General features: G+C 33.2%; 1 protein-coding gene across 13 annotated transcripts in view; it reads left to right on the top strand.

Moving 5' to 3' along the window:
* Positions 1 to 20,926, top strand: part of LOC123015345 (potassium voltage-gated channel protein Shaker) — a 126,827-nt gene extending 105,901 nt beyond the window's left edge. For 9 of the 13 annotated variants that reach the window (XM_044415054.1, XM_044415056.1, XM_044415055.1 and 6 more), the window contains exons 3-6: positions 1,988 to 2,897; positions 6,235 to 6,364; positions 8,211 to 8,569; positions 17,841 to 20,926. In XM_044415054.1, the coding sequence (XP_044270989.1) occupies positions 1,988 to 2,897; positions 6,235 to 6,364; positions 8,211 to 8,562 (1,392 nt within the window). In that variant the 3' untranslated portion in view covers positions 8,563 to 8,569; positions 17,841 to 20,926. Of the gene's footprint in view, positions 1 to 1,987; positions 2,898 to 6,058; positions 6,372 to 8,210; positions 8,570 to 17,840 lie in introns of those variants that run through there. The other 4 variants (XM_044415053.1, XM_044415065.1, XM_044415063.1 and 1 more) reach the window with 4 other exon arrangements.
* Positions 20,927 to 22,340: the final 1,414 nt, after the last annotated feature.

The raw sequence follows: 22,340 nt of genomic DNA, 5'->3' as shown, positions 1-22,340 counted from the left end.
TAGACAACAACACAAGTAGTTATCTCACTTTAAAACTTACCTTCTCTGTGTAAAAATTTTCCAAAGCATTACAGTAAATAAGAACATAATATAACCGAATTATTTAGTCGTTTTTCATCTTCCTCTTTTTGAGATTTTTGCGACAAAGAAAAATCTATTCAGTATGCGCCAGAACTCGAGCCCCAGAAAAAATACCATGTAAGGTAACATACCAGGAACATGGAAAAAATGTTAAAAATTTCGAAGTTATGAGAGTTTAAATTTTGCATTTTGACTTACGAGTTCTGGCGCACCCGATATAATATTAAAATCAAATTCAATAAAAGAGAAAAAATCATACTGTGCAATCAGACATTTTCATATTTCTAAGTTATACATTTTATAGAATTTGTTATCCTTCATTTAAGTATCTATTTAAGAACAACATAGAAACAAATACCTAGATACACATTTCTTTATTACACTTATCTATTTTGCTCTATTTTAAAGACTTCACAAATCGAATTTTGGAATTTTTGCAATATCTTTTTGTTCTCTGAAGTTTCTTCTTATCTTGTCTCTCTCTTCTTGTTGTTAAACGAAAAAACTCTTTTTATTAAAATAATAATTTTTATAAGCTTAATGACAGATGACAGAATTTTTCACTAAAATAATCAAACAAAATCTTAACACAGTTTTTACAACATTCTGATTTATTCTGATTTCACTGTTTACAGCTATTTTTCTAACACTAATATCTTACATTGTTTCAATGGTGCATTTGAGGCTTACGTCTTATGTTGTTTTCTATAAAATACGTCGTCAATCTCATCATAAAATACACTTATTTTGGCATTTTGCCAATCTTGACATTATTTTGACAAATTTCTTTATAACAATTTCTGAACTTACTAAAATTTCTGATGCAATATTAGTGTTGGAAAAAATTTTGAAGACAACACAATAATAATAGCTTAATAGCTGTTATGTTGTACGTGGAGAAATAATTATAACACCAAATTTACTGTTTACTAATATTTAAAAAATGCTTGTTTATAACGTTCAATAATAACAATTAATGGTTTTATAGGTAAAAATGCCAACACTGTATTTATTGTCAAAAAATTATGCATACCTTCAAATCGATTAAAAAATATTGCAACCAACTTATTTGTTATTATATTATAACATGTTCGCTACGCGATTATTGATCGCTTTCATTAAGAAACTCTTTCGTTAAATAAGGAGAGTAAGAAGGGTGAAAAGTAAAAAACATGCTTTAGATTTAATTTAGATCTTAAATAAATATAGTCAACTTTAAACAATCGTTTTGGTTTTTAGTACAGTTCAGTCTCGCTAATCCGGCCCTCGCTAATTTGGACTTCCGGACGAAACGGTTCGAGCTGAAAAAAGAGAAAGACTAAGGGGCCATTTTAGACTACAAAGTCACACATCGGGATACAGTCTATTTTCCGGAGAGAATCCGAACAGTTGATTGTCATTTTATTTTATTCGTTTGTAGTATTGAGACTGAGAAAATCATAATTATGATGAAAAAAATTTTTCATAGTTTTACCTATACAAAACTCCTTACGTTTAATCCGGATATTCTCTAATCCGATTAATCCGATTATCAAATTCGAAACTATACCTACTTATTTATATAAATCGGGTTCTATTTAATTTTTTATCCAAATTTTAATAAGAAAATTGTTTTCTAAGGGCAAATTGTTATATCACACACATTGTACAAAAAATTCTGAGATTGTTTTTAAGTCTCCATTACTCGATTCTTAAACTTGTTTTTCGACGCAGATTGTGACGCACGTTCTCAATAATAACCTCTCCCTTATCAAGCCAATAGACCTATTTTCGCCTTTTTGACGATATCTGTGAAGAAAACAAACGTCGCGTCGGCTCCAAGTTTTAACTTTTGTGTTTTTCCTTTATTTTTGTTATTGCTTGTGTTTGTATTTGTTGAAATGACTTGTTATGTTGTGTTGTTTAGGTCAGCGGCCTCCGGTTCGAGACGCAACTTAGAACGCTAAATCAGTTTCCTGACACGCTGCTAGGTGATCCGGCCCGCCGTATCCGCTACTTCGACCCGCTTCGCAATGAGTACTTCTTCGACCGAAACCGGCCCTCCTTCGACGCCATCCTGTATTACTACCAGAGCGGCGGTCGGTTACGGCGTCCCGTCAACGTGCCGCTGGACGTCTTCTCCGAAGAGATCAAGTTCTACGAGCTGGGCGAGCTGGCGATCAACAAGTTCCGCGAGGACGAGGGCTTCATCAAGGAGGAGGAGAAACCTTTGCCATCGCACGAGTTCCAGCGCAATGTGTGGTTGCTGTTCGAGTACCCCGAGTCGTCGCAGGCGGCGCGCGTCGTCGCCATCATCTCAGTGTTCGTTATTCTGCTCTCTATCGTTATTTTCTGTCTGGAAACGCTGCCCGAGTTCAAGCACTACAAGGTGTTCAACACGACTACCAACGGCACCAAGATAGAGGAGGACGAAGTGCCGGACATCACGGACCCGTTCTTCCTCATAGAGACCATTTGCATCATCTGGTTCACGTTCGAATTGTCCGTGCGCTTCCTGGCGTGTCCCAATAAGCTACATTTCTTCCGGGACGTCATGAACTTTATCGATATCATCGCCATCATTCCGTACTTTATTACGTTAGCCACGGTCGTGGCTGAGGAGGAGGACACGTTGAACCTGCCACGTGCGCCTGTTAGTCCGCAAGATAAAAGCACCAACCAGGCCATGTCGCTGGCCATTCTTCGTGTCATTCGGCTCGTGCGAGTCTTCCGCATCTTCAAACTTAGTCGGCATAGTAAGGGCCTGCAGATCCTAGGGCGCACGCTTAAAGCCAGCATGCGCGAATTAGGCTTGCTCATCTTCTTCCTATTCATAGGTGGGTACTACACACAAACACCAAACAGTGTTGCCAGTGCACTAACAACAACATACAACAATAGTCACACTGATCTAATTAATCATATCATTATCCTCATTAGTGAAACTATTAAACATGTTACAAAACGGTTGCACGATTTTTACACAACCAGAAACAGTTTTTCAACACTTGAACGAAACATGAGTGGAACAACAGGATATGTTGTACTATTAAATTTTATCGCTTGTTTAACTAACAGAAGTGCCAACATGCCAGAAAAACGCAAATTGTTAAACGACTAGCCATTTATTACACAAGAATACTTGTTTTTCGTTGTTTATAAAATTTGACGACTGGACTTTTTGACAAATTTCAAGCTATCAGTTTTAAAACATCACGAATAGATACAGATCTATTACAACGTAAGGCAAATAGCGTTTATTTTACTACTGAATGCCTTATAATATGCTATTTCCTTTGAAAATATTTTTTTAAATCTATCCTTTTTGTTAAAGTGGGTCAAGTTCAGAAAAGTATATGAAATTTTAAATTTTAGAAGCAGTAGTGGTCTGTAGCGCCAATTGAGTTCTATCACTTATTATAGTAAAAATAATAAACAAAACAGATCATAATAGAACACCAAATAACTTTTAATATTCATTCTTTTTTCAAATTGACTTTATTATCACTTCTGAACATAACGAGATTTTTTATTGTTGTTATTGTTGAGGAAACTTTGGTCAGTTCACATGCGTGGTACGTTGATGTATTTTTCACATCAATAAAGATTTACTTGTATTGTCGATAAGTTGAAAACTAGTATTTCCTCTAATTGAACATACTATTATTATTTATTAATAAAAGCTATGTTGGAAAAAGAAAAAATTCTAGTAATTTGGGTTTATACTCAAAAACATTATTTAAATTTTCTGCCGAATTAATACACTGTGAGTCTTAACTTGTACGCATATACATAAGGAATGAAAGGCTATGATCAATAATAAGTAAAAAAATATAAGTTGAATAAAACTTTTCTGTTTTTGTCGGATATCAATAAAAAATACCACTAACTCCACCAAAATAAGCATGGCGTGAACAAATGTAATGCCGGCATTGGTCTCATCAGCGCAAATTATCTAAATTTTAAAGTCCAATCGTGTATTTAACACGGGGTATATTTCGGTCACTAAGAAACTATTATTAGAAGTTTTTTTTTTCACTATTAGTTATTGTTTGGCATAACTTATCATACCCTAAAATTATCCGTAAGACTCACCCTATACAGGGTGCGCCAGAACTCGCGCCCCAGAGAAAAATGACGTATAAGGTAAGATACCAGGAACATGGAAAAAATGTTAAAAAAAATTATGTATAAAAATTTCGAAGTTATGAGGGTTTAAAGTTGGCACTTTGACTCTACTTATTTCTGTTGGAAAAATAATTTTCCAAGTTTTTTTGCTATAGGCTATTAAAAGAGGAAACAAGAAAGCTGTATCCTAAATTGCAACTTTGTTCAATGTTATTTGTGGCTTTTATTGCCAAAATTTTTGTCCCGTTACTAAATAATTGTAAAAAAACATATACAAGATCATCAGTATCCTTAAATAGATATAAAAAAATGTCAAATGTCAAAAAATAAATGTCAACATTTTTTTCATGTTCCTGGTACTTCTTACCTACTGGTACCTCTTACCTTACTTGAAAATTTTCTCTGGGGCGCGAGTTCTGGCGCACCCAGTATACCTAACTTCAGTATACACCTAGTGTTATGTATACAGAGATAGCATGTATGGAACGGAATATTTTCTAGTTAAACAACTTGTTTTCAAGAAAAACTAAATGGTAACAGATAAAATGCTTTTCTTTTCTTTTTTTTTCTTCTTTGTAATAACACTAATAAGTCATAATCTTGCTGATTTAATCAATTCGAATTTTGAAACTTTACTTTTTGATAATTTGGTGATTTTTGTCGACTTAATAAATAATGTTTCTCTTAATTTAATAAGTGTTTTAAGGACTAATGCATGACAAAAAATTTTCAAAAATATTGTTTTTGCGGTAGAGACTAAACGATTATTGTTTTATATTTAAAATAGAGACAGAAACACTTTTTCTCACTGGAACTAATGCTCTATTGCGACTCTTTGTTTACTAGACTCATTTAAATAATAACGACTTGTTTTAATTTGCAAGCGATTCGAAAATTTGTTTCACTTAATTCGCACAACTCGCTCTTACGTAAGACGCAAATTACTTAGTTCTGCTAACAAAACTTATTATTAATTTAATGTTATTTCTGTAAAAAATTCTTATACATTCTTATATTATTATCTCAAAGGTCGTCAGTGTTAAAAACCGTGCAACTTCAGTAATTTCATCAACTTTGTAGCTTCACTAATCAGTAATTACGAAAATGCAGTGGTAAGCCAGATCCAAATGAGCGGTAATCATTTGTTAAGTAGTTTTATTAACCTGGTTTTGGAGAGATTTTAAAAATTTAACACCTGTGATTCTTTTTTGTGTAAAATTTAGAAGGAATGTGAAAATTATTGCAAATAAAATCTAAAATGTATTTTAAATATCAATGGTTTATTTCCATTTTCTTTAAATAAAACATGTCTAATGATCTAAAGAAAATGGAAATAAACCACTGAAACGTCATATTTACAACACATTTTGGACTTTATTTGTAATAATCTTCACATTCCCGATTTGTACGTTCAAAAAATTGTAACTTTTTTAAAATTTAGAAGTTATTTCATAATAAAGGAGGAAGTTTTTTTTGTCACATTTGGTATTTGTTATTTACGGCAGTGTACACACAAGTACAAAAAGTTGTTGACAACAAACGCCTCACGCCTAAATTGCTTTTAGGATTTTTTCAAACTATCATCATTTATCGTCGCAAAATTCTATTGGTGGACTTTATTATCCGCCAAATGCTAGGCATCATAAACATAGCCAAGTTCTTAATTTAGGGTCGGGCTAACGCCCATGAAATGTCGAATTATCCTCGAGCAATAAATAGTCAAAAATATTTGAGCTCATTTGAATGTGGTTGCTGGCATCGCTGTGCGTGATGTGGTTGAATGGTAGTCTGTGATGGTGATGGTGGTGTCCATCGACAACTGACTCGGACGTCCCGGCCCTCTTTGGCCTGCTCCTTTTGTCTGTTGCAGGAGTGGTCCTTTTCTCCAGCATCGTGTATTTCGCCGAGGCGGGAGCCGAGCAGTCGTTCTTCAAGTCGATCCCGGACGCGTTCTGGTGGGCCGTGGTCACCATGACCACCGTGGGCTACGGCGACATGAGGTACAGTAGCACACAGAGCCCGACTCACCCCTCCTCCTCCTTGCAGGTGTCGTGCTCTTCTCGAGTGCCGTCTACTTCGCCGAGGCGGGCTCCGAGAATTCCTTCTTCAAGTCCATCCCAGACGCGTTCTGGTGGGCAGTGGTCACCATGACGACTGTGGGCTACGGCGACATGACGTATGATGTACACACCTAATTCAGATTTAGTTGCCTCCACCGTAGCTAAACACACAAAGAGATTCGAGACCACGAGAAAATTCTTTGCTCCGAGGACGCGTCCAACGCCGGCCCCCATCGAACCCTTGATGTCGTGACGCTCGATGTGTGCTCGATGTTGCTTGTCTCATAGGCCACTCAATTGCACCTCTAACACAAATCGAACACAAATCACCAACTTACCCTTACCCAAATAAGATATTCACGAAAGGTTTCACGCAAAATCATCTCCAGATTCGAATAAGACGTTCGTGAATGACGCCGAAATTTCAAAAATCACGAAAATAGTTCCTTAAATTTATTGTTCATTTAATTACTAAGCAATTTTTAGTAAAGTAATGAAAAGTAATTCAATTTATATCATATACATTTTTCACTGAAAAAAAAAATTATTAACTAGTAAGATAAAATTAAAACTACTAAACAGATCATATTTAACATTTTTATAGATTTTATTTTCTAGATTTATTTGTGAACATAATTATTTCAAAAGGTTTTTACAAAAAAAGTACTTCAACATTTTAAATTGCCATTAGGTACTCAAAGTTTAATTGTAAAATGATTATTTAGTTTTGTGTTATACCCATGGGCGTCGTTACATCTTTTTAGAAAGGGGCAACCTCATCGCAGTTTAAAAATACATATTTCATTACAAACACAGAAACATGTTTACAAAATAGGAATATAAAACCAAATTTTTTCTAACGGAAATTATAAATGAAACCATAAGACAGGAATCTCTAAAACCATAAATTGGAGTATAAAAGTGTAAAAGTTTAGAAAATATAAAAAATATAAAAATTATAATAGTTAAGCATAAAATAACACAAATCAGTAAATAACATAAACTACTCGTAATAAATACTAAGAAAAATGTTGAGATCAAAACATAAAATAAAAGTTTTAAATTTCGTTTTTCTTAACCAAAATCGTCTATGATAAAAAAGTTAAAAAATGTTACTAAAAAAAATGTTGCACAATGAGCGTGTTTTTTACTAGAAGTGTGCAAAAACAGCCATTTTGAATCGTGTTTTATACAAGATTTTTTCCAAAAGCATAGGCATCAAATTCAAATTTAAAATCTGTCATTTCAATAATTATCCAAAATCGTACTAGGTCGTGGCGTTGCTATGAAAATAGTGTTATTTGTTTTCTTTATGTCACACTTTTTAACACTAGTGATAAAATAATGTCATATTTTATAGCTAGTGATAAAATTAAACACATTTGACAACTAAAATGACATATCACAATGGTTGCTTTTCACAACAAAATTGGAAAAAAAATAGTTTACCGCTAACGGAATAAAACTTATTCCGTAAAAATGTTGGGGCACATGCCCCACCTTGCCCCCTGCAAACGACGCCCATGGTTATACCGCAGCAAAAATAATGTTGATTTTATCTAGAAAAAAATAATATTTTTGTTTCTTAAAAAGTGAAGATTTTTATTTTAATTTGCGAACTTCATATTCGAGTCCAGATGAGTTTAGATGAGACGTTGTAAGGGTAAGAGTGATTTGAAGGGTTTTTGCCCCCAGTAAGAATTTTGAATGAGTGAAATTTCGGTAAGCCGTTCGGTTTGGCGTGGGGTTTTGATTGGCCTATTATCCGAACCAAGGAACAAAGAATTTTCTATTGGAATGTGAACTCACCACGGCCCTGCATGAGCCCGTCCCATCCCTTCCCGCTCGTGTTTGTGTTGCTTCTTTGCGGTTTCTGCATGGTTTATTGCGAGGATAAAGCGACTAAGAAGAGACGCACCATCATTGTGGGCATCGCACGCTCTAACCTGTTTTCGTTCACAGGCCGGTCGGCGTTTGGGGCAAGATCGTGGGTTCGCTGTGTGCAATCGCTGGTGTATTGACCATTGCGCTGCCAGTGCCAGTCATAGTATCGAATTTCAATTACTTTTATCACCGTGAGACGGATCAGGAAGAGATGCAGTCGCAGAACTTCAACCACGTGACCAGCTGCCCGTACCTGCCAGGCACCTTAGGCCAACATATGAAGAAGAGCTCGCTAAGCGAATCTTCCAGCGATCTCGTCGAGCTGGAGGAGGGCCTGCTGGTGACGCGCGACCAGCTGGTCCGGAAGCAGAACTGCAATCCGCGCCACAACAACAACATCAACGCCATGAGCATCGAGACTGACGTTTGACTACAAGGTGAGTCCTTTCCACACAACATCTATTGCAGGAAGTTTGACCACAATTTTCGAACATTTAACATATTTTCCATATTTATAGAGAATTTATGACATAAAATGTAGAAAATCAATCTAGAAAATTCAAAATAACTTAAAAAATTACAGCATAGTATTTATTATTTAGGTATAGATTCTTACTTATCATTTTTTAACTATAGTCTACAAAAATCTTCTGTTTTGTAACATGTTGTTATAAAACTCGAAAGAGCTGTTATGCAGACAATATTGTCTCAAAAATTTGATTTAATTACTCAAACCCCCCGGTCCCACTGTAAATCTTTCTCAGGATTTGTCTAATCATCTGCCATAAATCATCGTTCGAGAAATTTTGTGCTCCAACGAATTAGAATTGTCGCGATATCACGCTTATTTTTAATAACAGAAAAAAAACTAAAAACACCAAGCTGTTTCAAATAAAAATCTCTACCGAATGGCCGAAGAGTTTTTTCATTTTGAAGCCTGGGTGTCTTTATAAGTGTTTTAGTCCAAAAAGATGTTAATTAAGTATACTTAAGTATTAGATTTTATAAAATTTTGTTTCGGCCATTTTGTAGATATCATTTCTAAGATACATTGAGTTTTGAAACGACGTTGATATCTTTTCAAATAACTTATATAGCCGCAATTCTTTTACATTGGAAACGCCATAAGAGAAATACTTTTAACCTAGCCTTAATTACTAACACAAATAAGTAATTGAGTAATGAGTAATTAATTAAATATGACTATATAAATTTGTACTCTAATTTACAAACATTACTGTTTCTGCAATTTATAGGGGTTTGTTTAACTCACATGTTTAAAATAACTTGATACAAAGGGTCCCATAAGTGCATACAAATCTTGAGAAAAACTAAAGTTGTATTTTCTTAAAGGTAGCAGGCAAAAACATGCTTGACTAATTTACAACTGGAATTTCAATAGACTAATTTTATTATCGGTATACAGGATACGCCAGAACTTGCGCCCCAGGAACATGGAAAAAATGTTAAAAAAAATCTATAAAAATTTCGAAGTTATGACGGTTTATAGTTTGCACTTTGACTATTTATTTCTGTTGGAAAAATAATTTTCCAAGTTTTTTTGCTATAGGCTATTAAAATAGGAAACAAAGAAGATGTATCCTAAATTGTAACTCTGTTCAATGTTATTTGTGGCTTTTATTGCAAAATTTTTGTACCTTTACTAATTAATTATGAAAAAAACATATACAAGATCATCAGTAACATTAAATATATCAATATATCAAATGTGAACAATAAATGACAAAATTTTTTGACAGAGTTTTTTAAACATTTTTTCCATGTTCTTGGTATCTTACCTTACTTGAATTTTTTCTCAGGGGCTCGAGTTCTGAAACACATTGTATAGTCTTAAAAATAAGCACGACTATAAGTAAGTGAGAATGCAGTATTTCTTTTTTTTTGCGCATATCTGACGTACGGAAAAACTTTAGCCTTACCACAGGCTAAGTACTAGGAGTATATCCATCCCGACTATCGAGGTTGTTTGTATTGTATCTCTATTAAAAAATATATATCCGGTTTTTTATACATTACTTTAACACAAGATATTTATCAAAAACAGAAAAATGTTTAAATTAAATTAATTAAATTGTATTAAAAAATTATGATAATTGTATTTTTCTCCTTAAAATATTTCATTTTCGTATAATTTGAAGTTACGTACGCCTTTTACTCCTCTGTATAATTGTTCTGGCGGTTAGAAATAAAAGTCTAAACAGAAAATGTGTGTTTAGTTTAGTGTTTTCTATCTGCAAATACATAACACTAGAAATTTATGTCTCAAAGAGAATATAGTTATCAAATGATTATTACTTTCGAATATGTTATCGTCCATTTTGTTTCAGTATAGTATAGAAAAAAGGTATTTGGTGTTTTTGGACTGGTTATTGGAAATAGAATTTTTCGGCAACGTTTCGATTTTTATTTAATCTTCATCAGGCCGTCAATTGTTTTACAAACGGGCAGCGTGATGTTCGGGCATTTGGGTTTTTGAAATGTTGCCAAAAAATTGTATTTCCAATAGCTAAAACACCAAATACCTTTTTTCTATAGTATACTGTACTGTTAGCAAATGAGAGGCATTAAGAGTTTTTACAAACTAAATAGGAAATAAAAAAAATATAACGATTGCTTTAATACTTCAAAACACACTGCAACAGTTTTCATGTGTACCTACACTGTACAGGTGTTTCAGAAATCGCACTCCAGAGAAAAATCGCAAATAAGATAAAATACCAGGAACATGGAAAAAAAAGTTAAAAAAATTCTATCTATAAAAATTTCGAAATTATGGGAGTTTATGTTTTTGCTGTAGGCTATTAGAAGAGGAAATGAGGAAGCTGTATCCTTGTAACTATGTTAACGTTGTTTGTGGCTTTTATTGGCAAAATTTTTGTAAATACCTTTACTAAATAATTATGAAAAAAACATATACAAAATCATCAGTAACATTAAATAAACATAAAAAAATATTAAATGTGAACAATAAATGTCAAGATTTTTTGTCGGAATTTTTTAAATATTTTTCCATGTTCTGGGTATCTTACCTTACTTGAATTGTTTTTCTGGGGCGCGAGTTCTGAAACAGACTGTATATTAAAAATACTTACACACAAATACTTTTTATTTTATCGGCTGTTCGGAAAAAAAAACTTTTAAAAATTTGGAGGATTAATTCTTTAGACCAACTCAAGTCAAGATATTTTTTACAGGGTAATTCAAAAGTCTTGGGTTATCTCTTGGGTGGTGCTAAAAGACATCTAATAGAGTTAAAAAGTTTCCATTACAAAAAATTGAGTCTTTTTTTACGAGATTTAGCTCTTCAAAGGTTAGATTTTGGGTTAAGTTCTTGGCCGTTCAGATAATATATTCTTGAATTTAGTCTATACATGATAATATGTAAATTTAAAAAATACTTGAAAATAAACTCTATACATTTTTCTACAATTCGACAGTTGACCCGACACTTTTGAATCATTCTCAAACTTTTTAACGTTTTTTTTCCGGACAGCCTGTATAGTGATTGTAATCCATTTTTGTCAAAAAAGATATTAAACAAAAAAATTCCAATTTGGTCAAATTGCTTAGTGAACTAAAATTTGTCGAGGTTAAAGAGGGGCTAGTGTTGATATTTCATTATAGAGAAATTTCTAAATTTTTCCACGTGTCTGACATCATTTCTATTGGAAATTCGTTCTTTTGTGTTATTTTTCGTTTTGCGTTCCGCCTCTCGAGCGATTCATGTAACATCATTGAATTCGGTAACGTTTTCGGATGGACGTCGAGGGCGCCGTCGCCGTCGCTGTACTACGTAGGCATGGTAACGAGTGATGCGCCGCGAGCGTTCGATACGCGAGGTGCGAATTCACCCCTGCCCCGACCCTGGCCCTGGACCACCATCCGACGATGCAGCACCACGAGGTCACGCTCGCTGCAATGTTACTTCGAATCAAACATATATCTGCAGATATCAATCTGTCAATCTGCGTTATTTCGAAGATTCCTCCAAACTAACTTTTTCGTTGCTTGTCGAGAGGATTACAGTTGGCAACAGAGGAGATGTGGGGCACTGCAGTACTGCAGAAGTTGCAAATTTTTGTACTAAACCTAAACTATTAGACCAATTATTTACTGAAAATATTATTACTTTTATATTTTTGCATGAATTTTAAGGAGAGCCAAGAATACAAAGCTTAACACAAGGCGACAAAAAAAAATCATGTCGTGACAACTTGACAAATTTTATATCATTTTGTTCGTCTCAGTGAGAAAAATCAAATGCACTAAAATTTTTTTGAAAAAGTCCACATACTTTGAACTAAATAATTTTTTTCTAATTTAAATGAATTTAAAATACTTTAACTTTAAAAAATTATTACTCAATAACTATTAGGCCCATTTCCTTCAAATAAAGGCCATTTTAAAGGGATGGACTTGCCCTTTAGAATGATATGCAACTTGAAATTGAATATTGGCAAACTTTTCTTCAAACAGTGTTCTAAGAAGTTCGAAGTAAATCGAAGTAATCTAAGAAAAACCCTACGAGTAATTTTTTTTTCTTCGTCACCATCATGTAGAGCATATTTTTATAAATAAGAATCCAAATTTTTAAAATAATATACCTAGTAGTTTTTTTAGTGATTTTTTGAGTTTGTAAATAAAAAAGTTTGCTTTTTAGGTATTGCGCCATATACAGCGTGCGCCAGAACTCGCGCCCCAGAGAAAATTTTCAAGTAAGGCAAGATACCAGGAACATGAAAAAAATGTTTAAAAAATTCTATCTGTCAAAAAGTTTAGCTATTGGAAATATAATTTTTTGGCAACATTTCAAAAACCCAAATGCCCGAACATCACGCTGCCCGTTTGTAAAACAATTGACGACCTGATGAAGATGATGAAGATTAAATAAAAATCGAAACGTTGCCGAAAAATTCTATTTCCAATAACCAGTCCAAAAACACCAAATACCTTTTTTCTATACTATACTGAAACAAAATGGACGATAACACATTCGAAAGTAATAATCATTTGATAACTATATTCTCTTTCAGACATGAATTTCTAGTGTTATCTATTTGCAGATAGAAAACACTAAACTAAACACACAGTTTGTGTTTAGACTTTTATTTCTAACCGCCAGAACAATTATACAGAGGACTAAAGGCGTACGTAACTTCAAATTATAGGAAAATGAAATATGTTAAGGAGAAAAATGCAATTATCATAATTTTTGAATATAATTTAATTTAAACATTTTTCTGTTTTTGATAAATATCTTGTGTTAAAGTAATGTATAAAAAACCGGATATATATTTTTTAATAGAGATACAATACAAACAACCTCGATAGTCGGGATGGATATACTCCTAGTACTTAGCCTGTGGTAAGGCTAAAGTTTTTCCGTACGTCAGATATTCGCAAAAAAAAGAAATACTGCATTCTCACTTACGTATAATCGTGCTTATTTTTAAGACTATACTATAGTGTGTTTAAGAACTCGAGCCCCAGAGAAAAAATTCAAGTAAGGTAAGATACCAAGAACATGGAAAAAATGTTTAAAAAACTCTGTCAAAAAATTTTGTCATTTATTGTTCACATTTGATATTTTTTTTTATGTCTATTTAATGATACTGATGATCTTGTATATGTTTTTTTACAATTATTTAGTAAAGGGACAAAAATTTTGCCAATAAAAGCCACAAGTAACATTGAACAGAGTTACAATTTAGGATACAGCTTGTGTTTTCTCTTTTAATAGCCTATAGCAAAAAAACTAGGAAAATTATTTTTTCAACGGAAATAAATAGAGTCAAAGTGCAAACTTTAAACCCTCATAACTTCGAAATTTTTATGGAGAAAATTTTTTTTACATTTTTTCCATGTTCCTGGTAACTTACCTTATTTTTTCTCTGGGGCGCGAGTTCAAGCGCATCCTGTATATAAAGCTACTGCTTTAAACTTCTAAATCCTTTTTGCTCAATGATCCGTGATCATTATTACAACAAAAAAACTTTATTTGGTTTAATTAATACGCAGGTACTCTTTGTTTGTTTTAAGTAAACAAACAGTTTTTGTTTATTCTAATTAGAACAAAGAAGGTGCAATTGACCATTTTTAAGCAAAAGAAGAGTCTTAAAACAAATACTTTTATAAAAATGCAATTTTAAGTAAGATTAACATGCATTTCTCCTATATGGCGCAATACCTGAATAGCAAATCTTAACTTCAAAAAAATCATATCTTAAAAACTACTCGGTATATTATTTTAAAAATTTGGATTCTTACTAATAAAAAGATGCTCTACACGATGGTGACATTACTCGTAGGGTTTTTCTTAGATTACTTCGAACTTCTTCGAACACTGTTCGAAGAAAAGTTTGCCAATATTCAATTTCAAATTACATATCATTTCAAAGGACAAGTCCATCCCTTTAGAATGGTCTTTATTTGAAGGAAATCGGCCTAATAGTTAGTTATTGAGTAATAATTTTTTAAAGTTAAAGTATTTTAAATTCATTTAAATTAAAAAAAATAATTCAAAGAGTGTGGACTTTTTGAAATTTTTTAAAGCATTTGATTTGTCTCACTGAGACGAACAAAATGATATAAAAGTTGTCAAGTTGTCACGACATGACTTTTTTTTGTCGCCTTGTGTAATAGAGCTTGTTCCAAATCTGGTGGCGAACTGACGTTGTCAAAAATGTAAACAAAAACTAAAAGATATATCGTTCATACCGCGTATATGTTTTAATGTTTTGGCCAGATTCCATATCGAATCAATCATCGATTACCAAGAACGCGAAAAATTTCTTGGTAAATAAATTCTTATTTAAAAACTATTTTTATTCAGTTTTTAGTGTACACTTTGAATTCATCCTTATTTTTATATAAAACTTTCAAGATTTCTACGGAATAATATTCATTATGGCTGTTATTCAAAAATGTGAAGATTAAAAAACGAGTCGTACAGGAGTTTTTTAATCACCTGAGTGATAATAGCCATTATATGCGAGTAGAATACTATGCTTTATCTACGCCTATAAAATATTCGTGATTTTTGGTATTGTCAAAGTTGACGTTTTAATTTAATTAATAAAAATGTCAAATTGCGTTCAAACAGGAGCCCTTAAAGGAAAGAGTCGTGAAATATGATTTTATATTGAGTGTAATATGAACTAAATTATGTGTATCTGGATACGCCTATAATAACATTATTATTTAACAGTCGTCGATAAAATAATTTTTGCTAAGGTTAGGAGCCTATTTAGATTGTGATTTTTTGATGAGCTACAAGTTAGTTAAGTTGGAGTAAATGCGTCATTTAATTTAACTATTAAACACATAAAAGAAGCCAAAATTGCTTGATTTGTAGAATTAACCAATATAAATTTAGAAAACATTCTGACAATATATTGAACGATTTCAAATAAACTGCCCACTATTCTATTTATTACTCAAACAAAGTAAATTTTGCAAAGCTTATTGCTCATTCTTTAATTTTCTTTTTACAAATTCGGGCCTTACATTCATTTTTATTGAAAAGTAGACATGTTGGTTAATGGTTAAAATCAGATTTAAAAGTCTTCAATCCAAGGTTATTGTGAATATTTTAGGTACAGAAATTACAGGAATAAAACTCAACTACTAAATAATATCCGTTATTTTCAAACTAAATGCTATTATTGGCATTACAGTCAATAAAATACGGTTTCAAAGTGAATTTTTGTTAGCATATTAGAACGTTGTTAGTTCAACAAGTTAAACCTTCTTCGTTGTTTGCTGCTAATTACAAAATCGAATGTTTGATATAAAAAATTCTGAAATAAAAAAATTGCATGTTAATAAATATAGTTCGATGATATCTTAGTGGTTAGCGGAGTGATAGTTCTAGAGAAAACTTACAGAAAATAGTGAGTTTATTGTTTTATTTATTGTTGTTGAAATATTTTTAACATACAGTGTCTCAGCTACCATTTTCCGGTTAATACTTACCTCTTTTAAAAAATTGATTTTGGAACTTTGAATTTTAATTTTTGAACGCATTAAAAAATATTATCTTTGTAGTCTTATTTTGTAATAGTAATTTGAAACTTTCATACATTATAACTTGCCTTCTTTGTTTATTGTTATGTATAAGAGTTTCCTAATTTTTGAACACAATAAGTTTTGTTTTAATCAAACAATTTAGCATTTTTTATGTTTTTATTTTGAATGTTAAGTAACATGTATAAAATTCGATAAACTTCCACAAATCCTATTTACTATTTTTTTAAGGTTGTGCTACTTTATTCTTAATTTGTTATAAATTATTATGTACAGGGTGTTCGGTCCAAGTCGCCCCGGCTGATAATACCTAAACTTACTTCTTTTTTTCAAAAAGTAAATATGTAAGTAATAATATTCATTCTTGGCTTTCTTAATAAATGTATTTTCTTTTTAACACATGCGGTGTTGCCAGAAATGCTACCAAATTTAGTTTTTCAAATGGAACATACGTTTTTTTCCTCCAAACAATAATAATTGCCATGAAAAATACTGTAAACCACTATTTATTACATTTTGCGTAACACAATGCAATCAAAAAACATCTTAAATCTTAGAATTTTATAAGGAAATTGGTCGCGTAGCCTGATTTTTAATTTTAAAGGAAAGATGTGAATAAAAAATGCTTAGATACAGTTTAATTGTTGGTTTGACAAATCTAATTTGTCAGTTGATGAGCGAGTTCTCTTATGGAAACTCTTGGATTTTCTTCGACTGATAACAGAACATTCAGATTTCTATTTTCTTGTTCTTCACAAAGAACCACAGGTTTTTTAGTTTTAAGAAGCGAACCTATTCGTCTCAGTATCAATTCCTCGTGCGTAATTAATATCATCCTTTATTAAAGATCTCAATAAGATTTATTGACAAATTAGGCTTTGTCAAACTAACAATTAAACGGTATCCAAGCATATTGCTTTTTGCATGAATACCTTGACAAGTAAAATCCGCCTACGTTGCAAAATTTGCAATAAAATTCAAAAATTGAAATTATTTTCTGAGTGCATTATGTAAAGTAAAATGTAATAAATAATGGTTTACCGTTATTATTATTACCAATTATTATTGTTTCGAGTAAAAAACATGGGTGTTCCATTTGAAAAACTAAATTTGGTAGCATTTCCGACTACACCGGATGTGCCAAAAAAATTTGATGCATTTACTAAGAAAACGAGGAATAAATAGTATTATTTGAAAATTTAGTTTTTGAAAAATAAAGTTTAGGTGTTATCGGCCGGGGCGACTTGGACTGAACAGCCCTGTATATTTTTTATTACCACGTTTTAAGTACTCGATAAAATTTATCACATGTGTTCTTAATTTGAATGTTAATTTGGGAAATCCGGTAAATCTCTTATTTTATTTCTTTCCAGTTTTTTCCATTTTTGCTGCCTTTTTCGTCTGCTTTCAATAATTATTATGTATGAGTCTCATAATGTGATGTAACCATCACTCCTCACAGCGTCAAAAAAGCGCTTGGTTTTGCAGGTCGCAGAAAAAAGGGTCTGCATGAAAAAAATATGTAAAACCGTCCCATGTGCGAAATTTCCCATTAATTCCTATATTCAATGCGCTCCGAGTATTCCGGTTCACTAACCTGATCGATATGATAGTAAATGTTGACGTCGTTGTCGCTAATTAAATCCGAAATTGTGATTGCAGTGACGGATGCGCTGCGCCCACGGCTACTCGGCGTCCAAAGTTGGTGTTACCATCGCCGCCGTCGCCACCTGCCGCCCCCATCGTCGCCGCCACCAGCATCAGCACCACCTCCCGCAGCAACAACTCTCGCCAGCAGCAGGAAAAGCAAGTGTGTGCGCGCAGTGCTCCGGACGCTTACCGAACTGCTACATCAAATTCACAGTACTTGTTCTCGGTACTTTTGTATTACCATAACGATTGTTTTTGGGTGAGATATCCTGCCAAACATATAATAATAACATAATTACTACATAATAATAAATACCTATAAATAATGAATAACTTATAATAATAATGATAACGTAATTTAATGAGTAAACAACGCGCATCGGCCGGCGGCAACCACCTTACACCCCGCTCAATCGGTCTGCGGTCCTGTCGGTCCAGTCAATTAGGGCGTTTTTACCTCACATTTTCACTGTTAAACCGGAAAAAAGCTCTCACCAGTCTCGTTCTCTTCCGAAATTGTGATTCGAATTATAGCAACTATAAAACTAATCACTATTTCAACAGAGCATGTCTCGAAACTGATGATTGCTTTCTTCCTAAGATGTTTTGATTGTCCCTCATCTTTCCTCATGTACAGTTGGGTGCTCAGGCCTCAGTCGAGCGATCACTACACGCTTTCGTGTAGACGCAGCCTTAGTCTCTTATGCCACCGAAATTTCACGCTTCGGCCAAGAAATTTCAAATTTAACTAACTGTACATAGTTATTGTATTACTCCCAATTCAGAAGTTATTAAAATTGTGATCCTGTTCGAATGAATGTACTTAAAAAATTAACATTGAATTTTAACTAAGTATAAATACCGTAGCAGATAAATACTTATTGCTTTTAGTTTTAGTGGCAGAGCAGAGCATTTAACGGATATTATTGTTCAGATAAGTCATCAAGATTGCTGCTTTTTATGTAAAACAATGAATATTCTAAACGACTCATAACAACTTCCTTAAAACCTCAATTTAATTTACTGTTACATTAAAGTTAGCCAAAGATTTTGTACCCTTATTAAAGTGATATTTTCGATTTAGGTAAATATTAAAGTTTGTAAGATTAAACATTAATAAGTCATAGAAATGGCTTAAGAAAACTGTACTGCCTTTACGAATAGTTATAAGGAAAACAAATTTTGCACTATTTCTAATTGACTAATAATACTCATGAAATACGAGTATCCAGCCAAAATTAATTAAGAATGTCTGAACCAACCTTTGCTCGACCAATCTCGTTCACAACACGTCTCGCTGTGAACTTTAGGACTGATATCATACATATCTTGTATGTATACGCAAAACATCGATACAACTGAATTTATCCTAACGGACAAGCTCAAACTTTTTACTTTATGTTCCTTTTCGTTGGTTGTATCGAGATAAAAAGTGTAATCAAATTTAAGTCCTATCTGCAAATTTATGTCCACTTTACTCAAATAAGTTCAAAGGTAACGCCACTTATGTATTGTCGCAGCAACGAAGAAACTCGAGGAGGACAATTCGGTGGCTCGTAAAATGAAATTTTTATTATATAATAGTAACTAAACCATTTTCATAAATTCACGAAGAAATTCTTTAAGGGCAAGTGGATTTTCTAGTTTTGACTAACTTTTTTTTGTTATTACTTCAGAAGACGTGACCTTGACCCACTTGCCACTCAATCATCGAAACCAATAAATACAATTTTTAAAACCCAAAAATCTGATTTTCCACTCAAAGTGGACGACGATTTGGTCCATCAAAGGGGTACTTATGATATTGTAAGAGTGATATTATTTTAAGTAAGAGTTTAGGATTATTTTCTTCCAATTAAAAAAAGAAAGCACCGAAAATGTCTGCTTATTTTTACACCAAGAAACATGTGATCAAATTGTAACTAATAAGAGTTTAAAAAACTATTACTAAAATTCTGACACTTTTTCGTCAAAATATCAAATCAGATCATTTTATTCTTTTTAATGGATATTTTTTTAATAATCAAGCAGAAACTGAAATAACATGATTTGATCAGATATTTTGGTCAAACAAAAGCATTGAATGTCTGGTGTTAAGGTGGCCGAATTGTGGTTCCTTTTAGGAACAATTAATTAACAAAATTGAACGAAATTAATAGCTTTTGACATGTCTTGTGAAATATTATTGTAAAGTGTTTGTATTTTTGCTACTTTAGAAAAACCTGGATGTTATTTTCAAAAATGGATGAAAACGTTTCAAAAATGTAATTTTTTTATTTTCTAATTTGACAAAAAGCGTAGGAATTATGCAGGGTGTGGTCTGTCAGATATCCAATGCTAGTAAAAAGTGTGTATTTTCTGATATTTTGGTGCTTTCTGGTGGCAGTTCTGTCCCCTGATCAGTGCAGTTTGTTGTGTGGTAAGGGTGTGTTTGCGTGGTAGAGAGCGGACCGAAAGGATCGGCAGAGTTGTGCAGGGGGCGTCGTCTCCGGTAGGCCTTGTCAGCGCCCGCGTCGTGGCGCGTCGAGATGCGACGAATGCTGTGTAGTGCTCACACCGAACTCTATTAGTTGTCGGCACTGTTTTAAGTGCTTGTATTTTTGGGCTGTGTGAAGCTTACCTAGGGTTGGATTAGCTTTAGCCCTTGTTACATATCCACCCGCGTAGCCGGACCGGTCGGGGGCGTGCGGCCGGGGGCCCATGGGGGCCTCGGGGATCGCCGGCCGGCACCGACCTGCGGCCGCACGCGCCCGCCCCTCGCAATATATCACTATTTAAATCGAATTCGAATGCTAATAATCATTACTGTGTAGATAATCAATAATCAAAACACCGGAACAATGGTTTCATTTCTTTGTATCAGGCGGTATACTTGTGTATGTTAATGTTATTATTGTTGTTTCGTTCCTTAGCGGCTGGGGGCGTGCGGGGGGACCGGCCCGCCTCGCATCCCTCCCGCCGACACACACCAACCGTGCGCGTCCAAAAAAGGCGCCGCTCATTGTCATTTTTTTGTGAATCAGTATGAATCTAGTCATGTTTGTTACAATTTAAAATATTTTATAAATGTTGATTAATATACGACATTCCTATTTCAACCTAGCACTCTTATTCTGCTACCACATCTAAACCCCCACAGTACATTTTATTCTTATTGATTTCTATTGTAATAGTAATAATTAATGGTAAGAATGATAAGAACCCATTTAACTGTCCCGGCGCATCCACCATTTCTATTGATAACATTATAATTATTCAAAAGAAAAGCTTTTTTATATTAATAAGCAATATTTTCTGTTCATATATGAGAGTTGTCTTTTATATTTCGAAAATGGAGGACAAAACAAAAAATTATTGTACATGGCTTTATTGTTTTTCAAAATATTCTCAGTGAAGATCAATACATTTCTGCATGCGCCTGAACCAATTTTGTCTTTTTCCACTCCGATTGAAAATTTAAAACAGGCATTTTGAACGCATCATCCGCATAGTATCAATAATAAATGCACAATAAAGACAGTGAATAAATCTACAGTAAAACTAATTAATATTCACACTTTAATTTTTAAACAAAATGGTTCCGAGCAAAACCAGAATATCGCAAAGCGTTCAAAAACAAAATCGTGGTATAAAGAGCACAGCAGTGATGAAGGCTGATCACCATGCGCGCACTGCGTCCAGCCCATGAGTCCTTGCTAATCATTCTTGCGCAGGGGTCATTCATTGTTACGTAACCATCAATACTGAAAATTCTTTACATTTTATAATATTTTACTGATTTTAATTAAAGTTACTGATCGTTTTATTAGTACCCATTTGTCATCTGTTATGTGTTAAAGACATGTTTTGAAGCACTGTGATCGTATTTTTTAAGCATTTATTTTGGCCAATCGACTCCAACGTTTTCTTGAGCTATTGCCAAAAAAAATTTTTGACGGCCAAATGTTCATGCAATATTGAATGTATGGTAGTTCCACTAATAACCAAAAATGCCTCAGTCCTACGATATGTCACATGACAGCATTTCACGCACAGCATCAATGTTTTTTTGAAATAACAATCGATTTTGAACGAAATTCGTCAGTGAGCAAACCACGGCCACGATTCAGTTTACCACCGATATACAGTAGTTTTTAATACTGCTTCATCAATTCATTGATGTACTGTTGTTGAGGAAATCCACGTCGAAAATTGTAAAAAATAATCGCACTGAAATGTTCACGAGTTAATTCCATTTTTTGACCGACATGAAATTTTTAAGTCCCTGTAGACAACACAAAGAATGCCTTTACATTAAAATGTTCGGAGTATATATACATACCGTAAAAAAGTAAAATTTTGCAATAGAGACGTCAGTTGCCAAATTGTAGCACCAGGATTACCCATTCCCGAAATATAAAAGGCAACCCTCGTATACAATATTTACAGTATTTGTTGTTCTACTAAACTTCAAGAAAGCGGCATTTCTTCATCAAATAAAAAGAAAACTTTCATTAATTATTATAAAAAGAA

Source organism: Tribolium madens, unplaced genomic scaffold, assembly GCF_015345945.1.
Source record: "Tribolium madens isolate multiple individuals breed KSU strain unplaced genomic scaffold, Tmad_KSU_1.1 Scaffold_97;HRSCAF=244;Tcas5.2_LG3a, whole genome shotgun sequence".
NCBI classification, from domain to species: Eukaryota; Metazoa; Arthropoda; class Insecta; order Coleoptera; family Tenebrionidae; genus Tribolium; species Tribolium madens.
The sequence above is the reverse complement of the archived record's forward strand: the minus strand, read 5'-3'. Positions and strand labels throughout refer to the sequence as shown.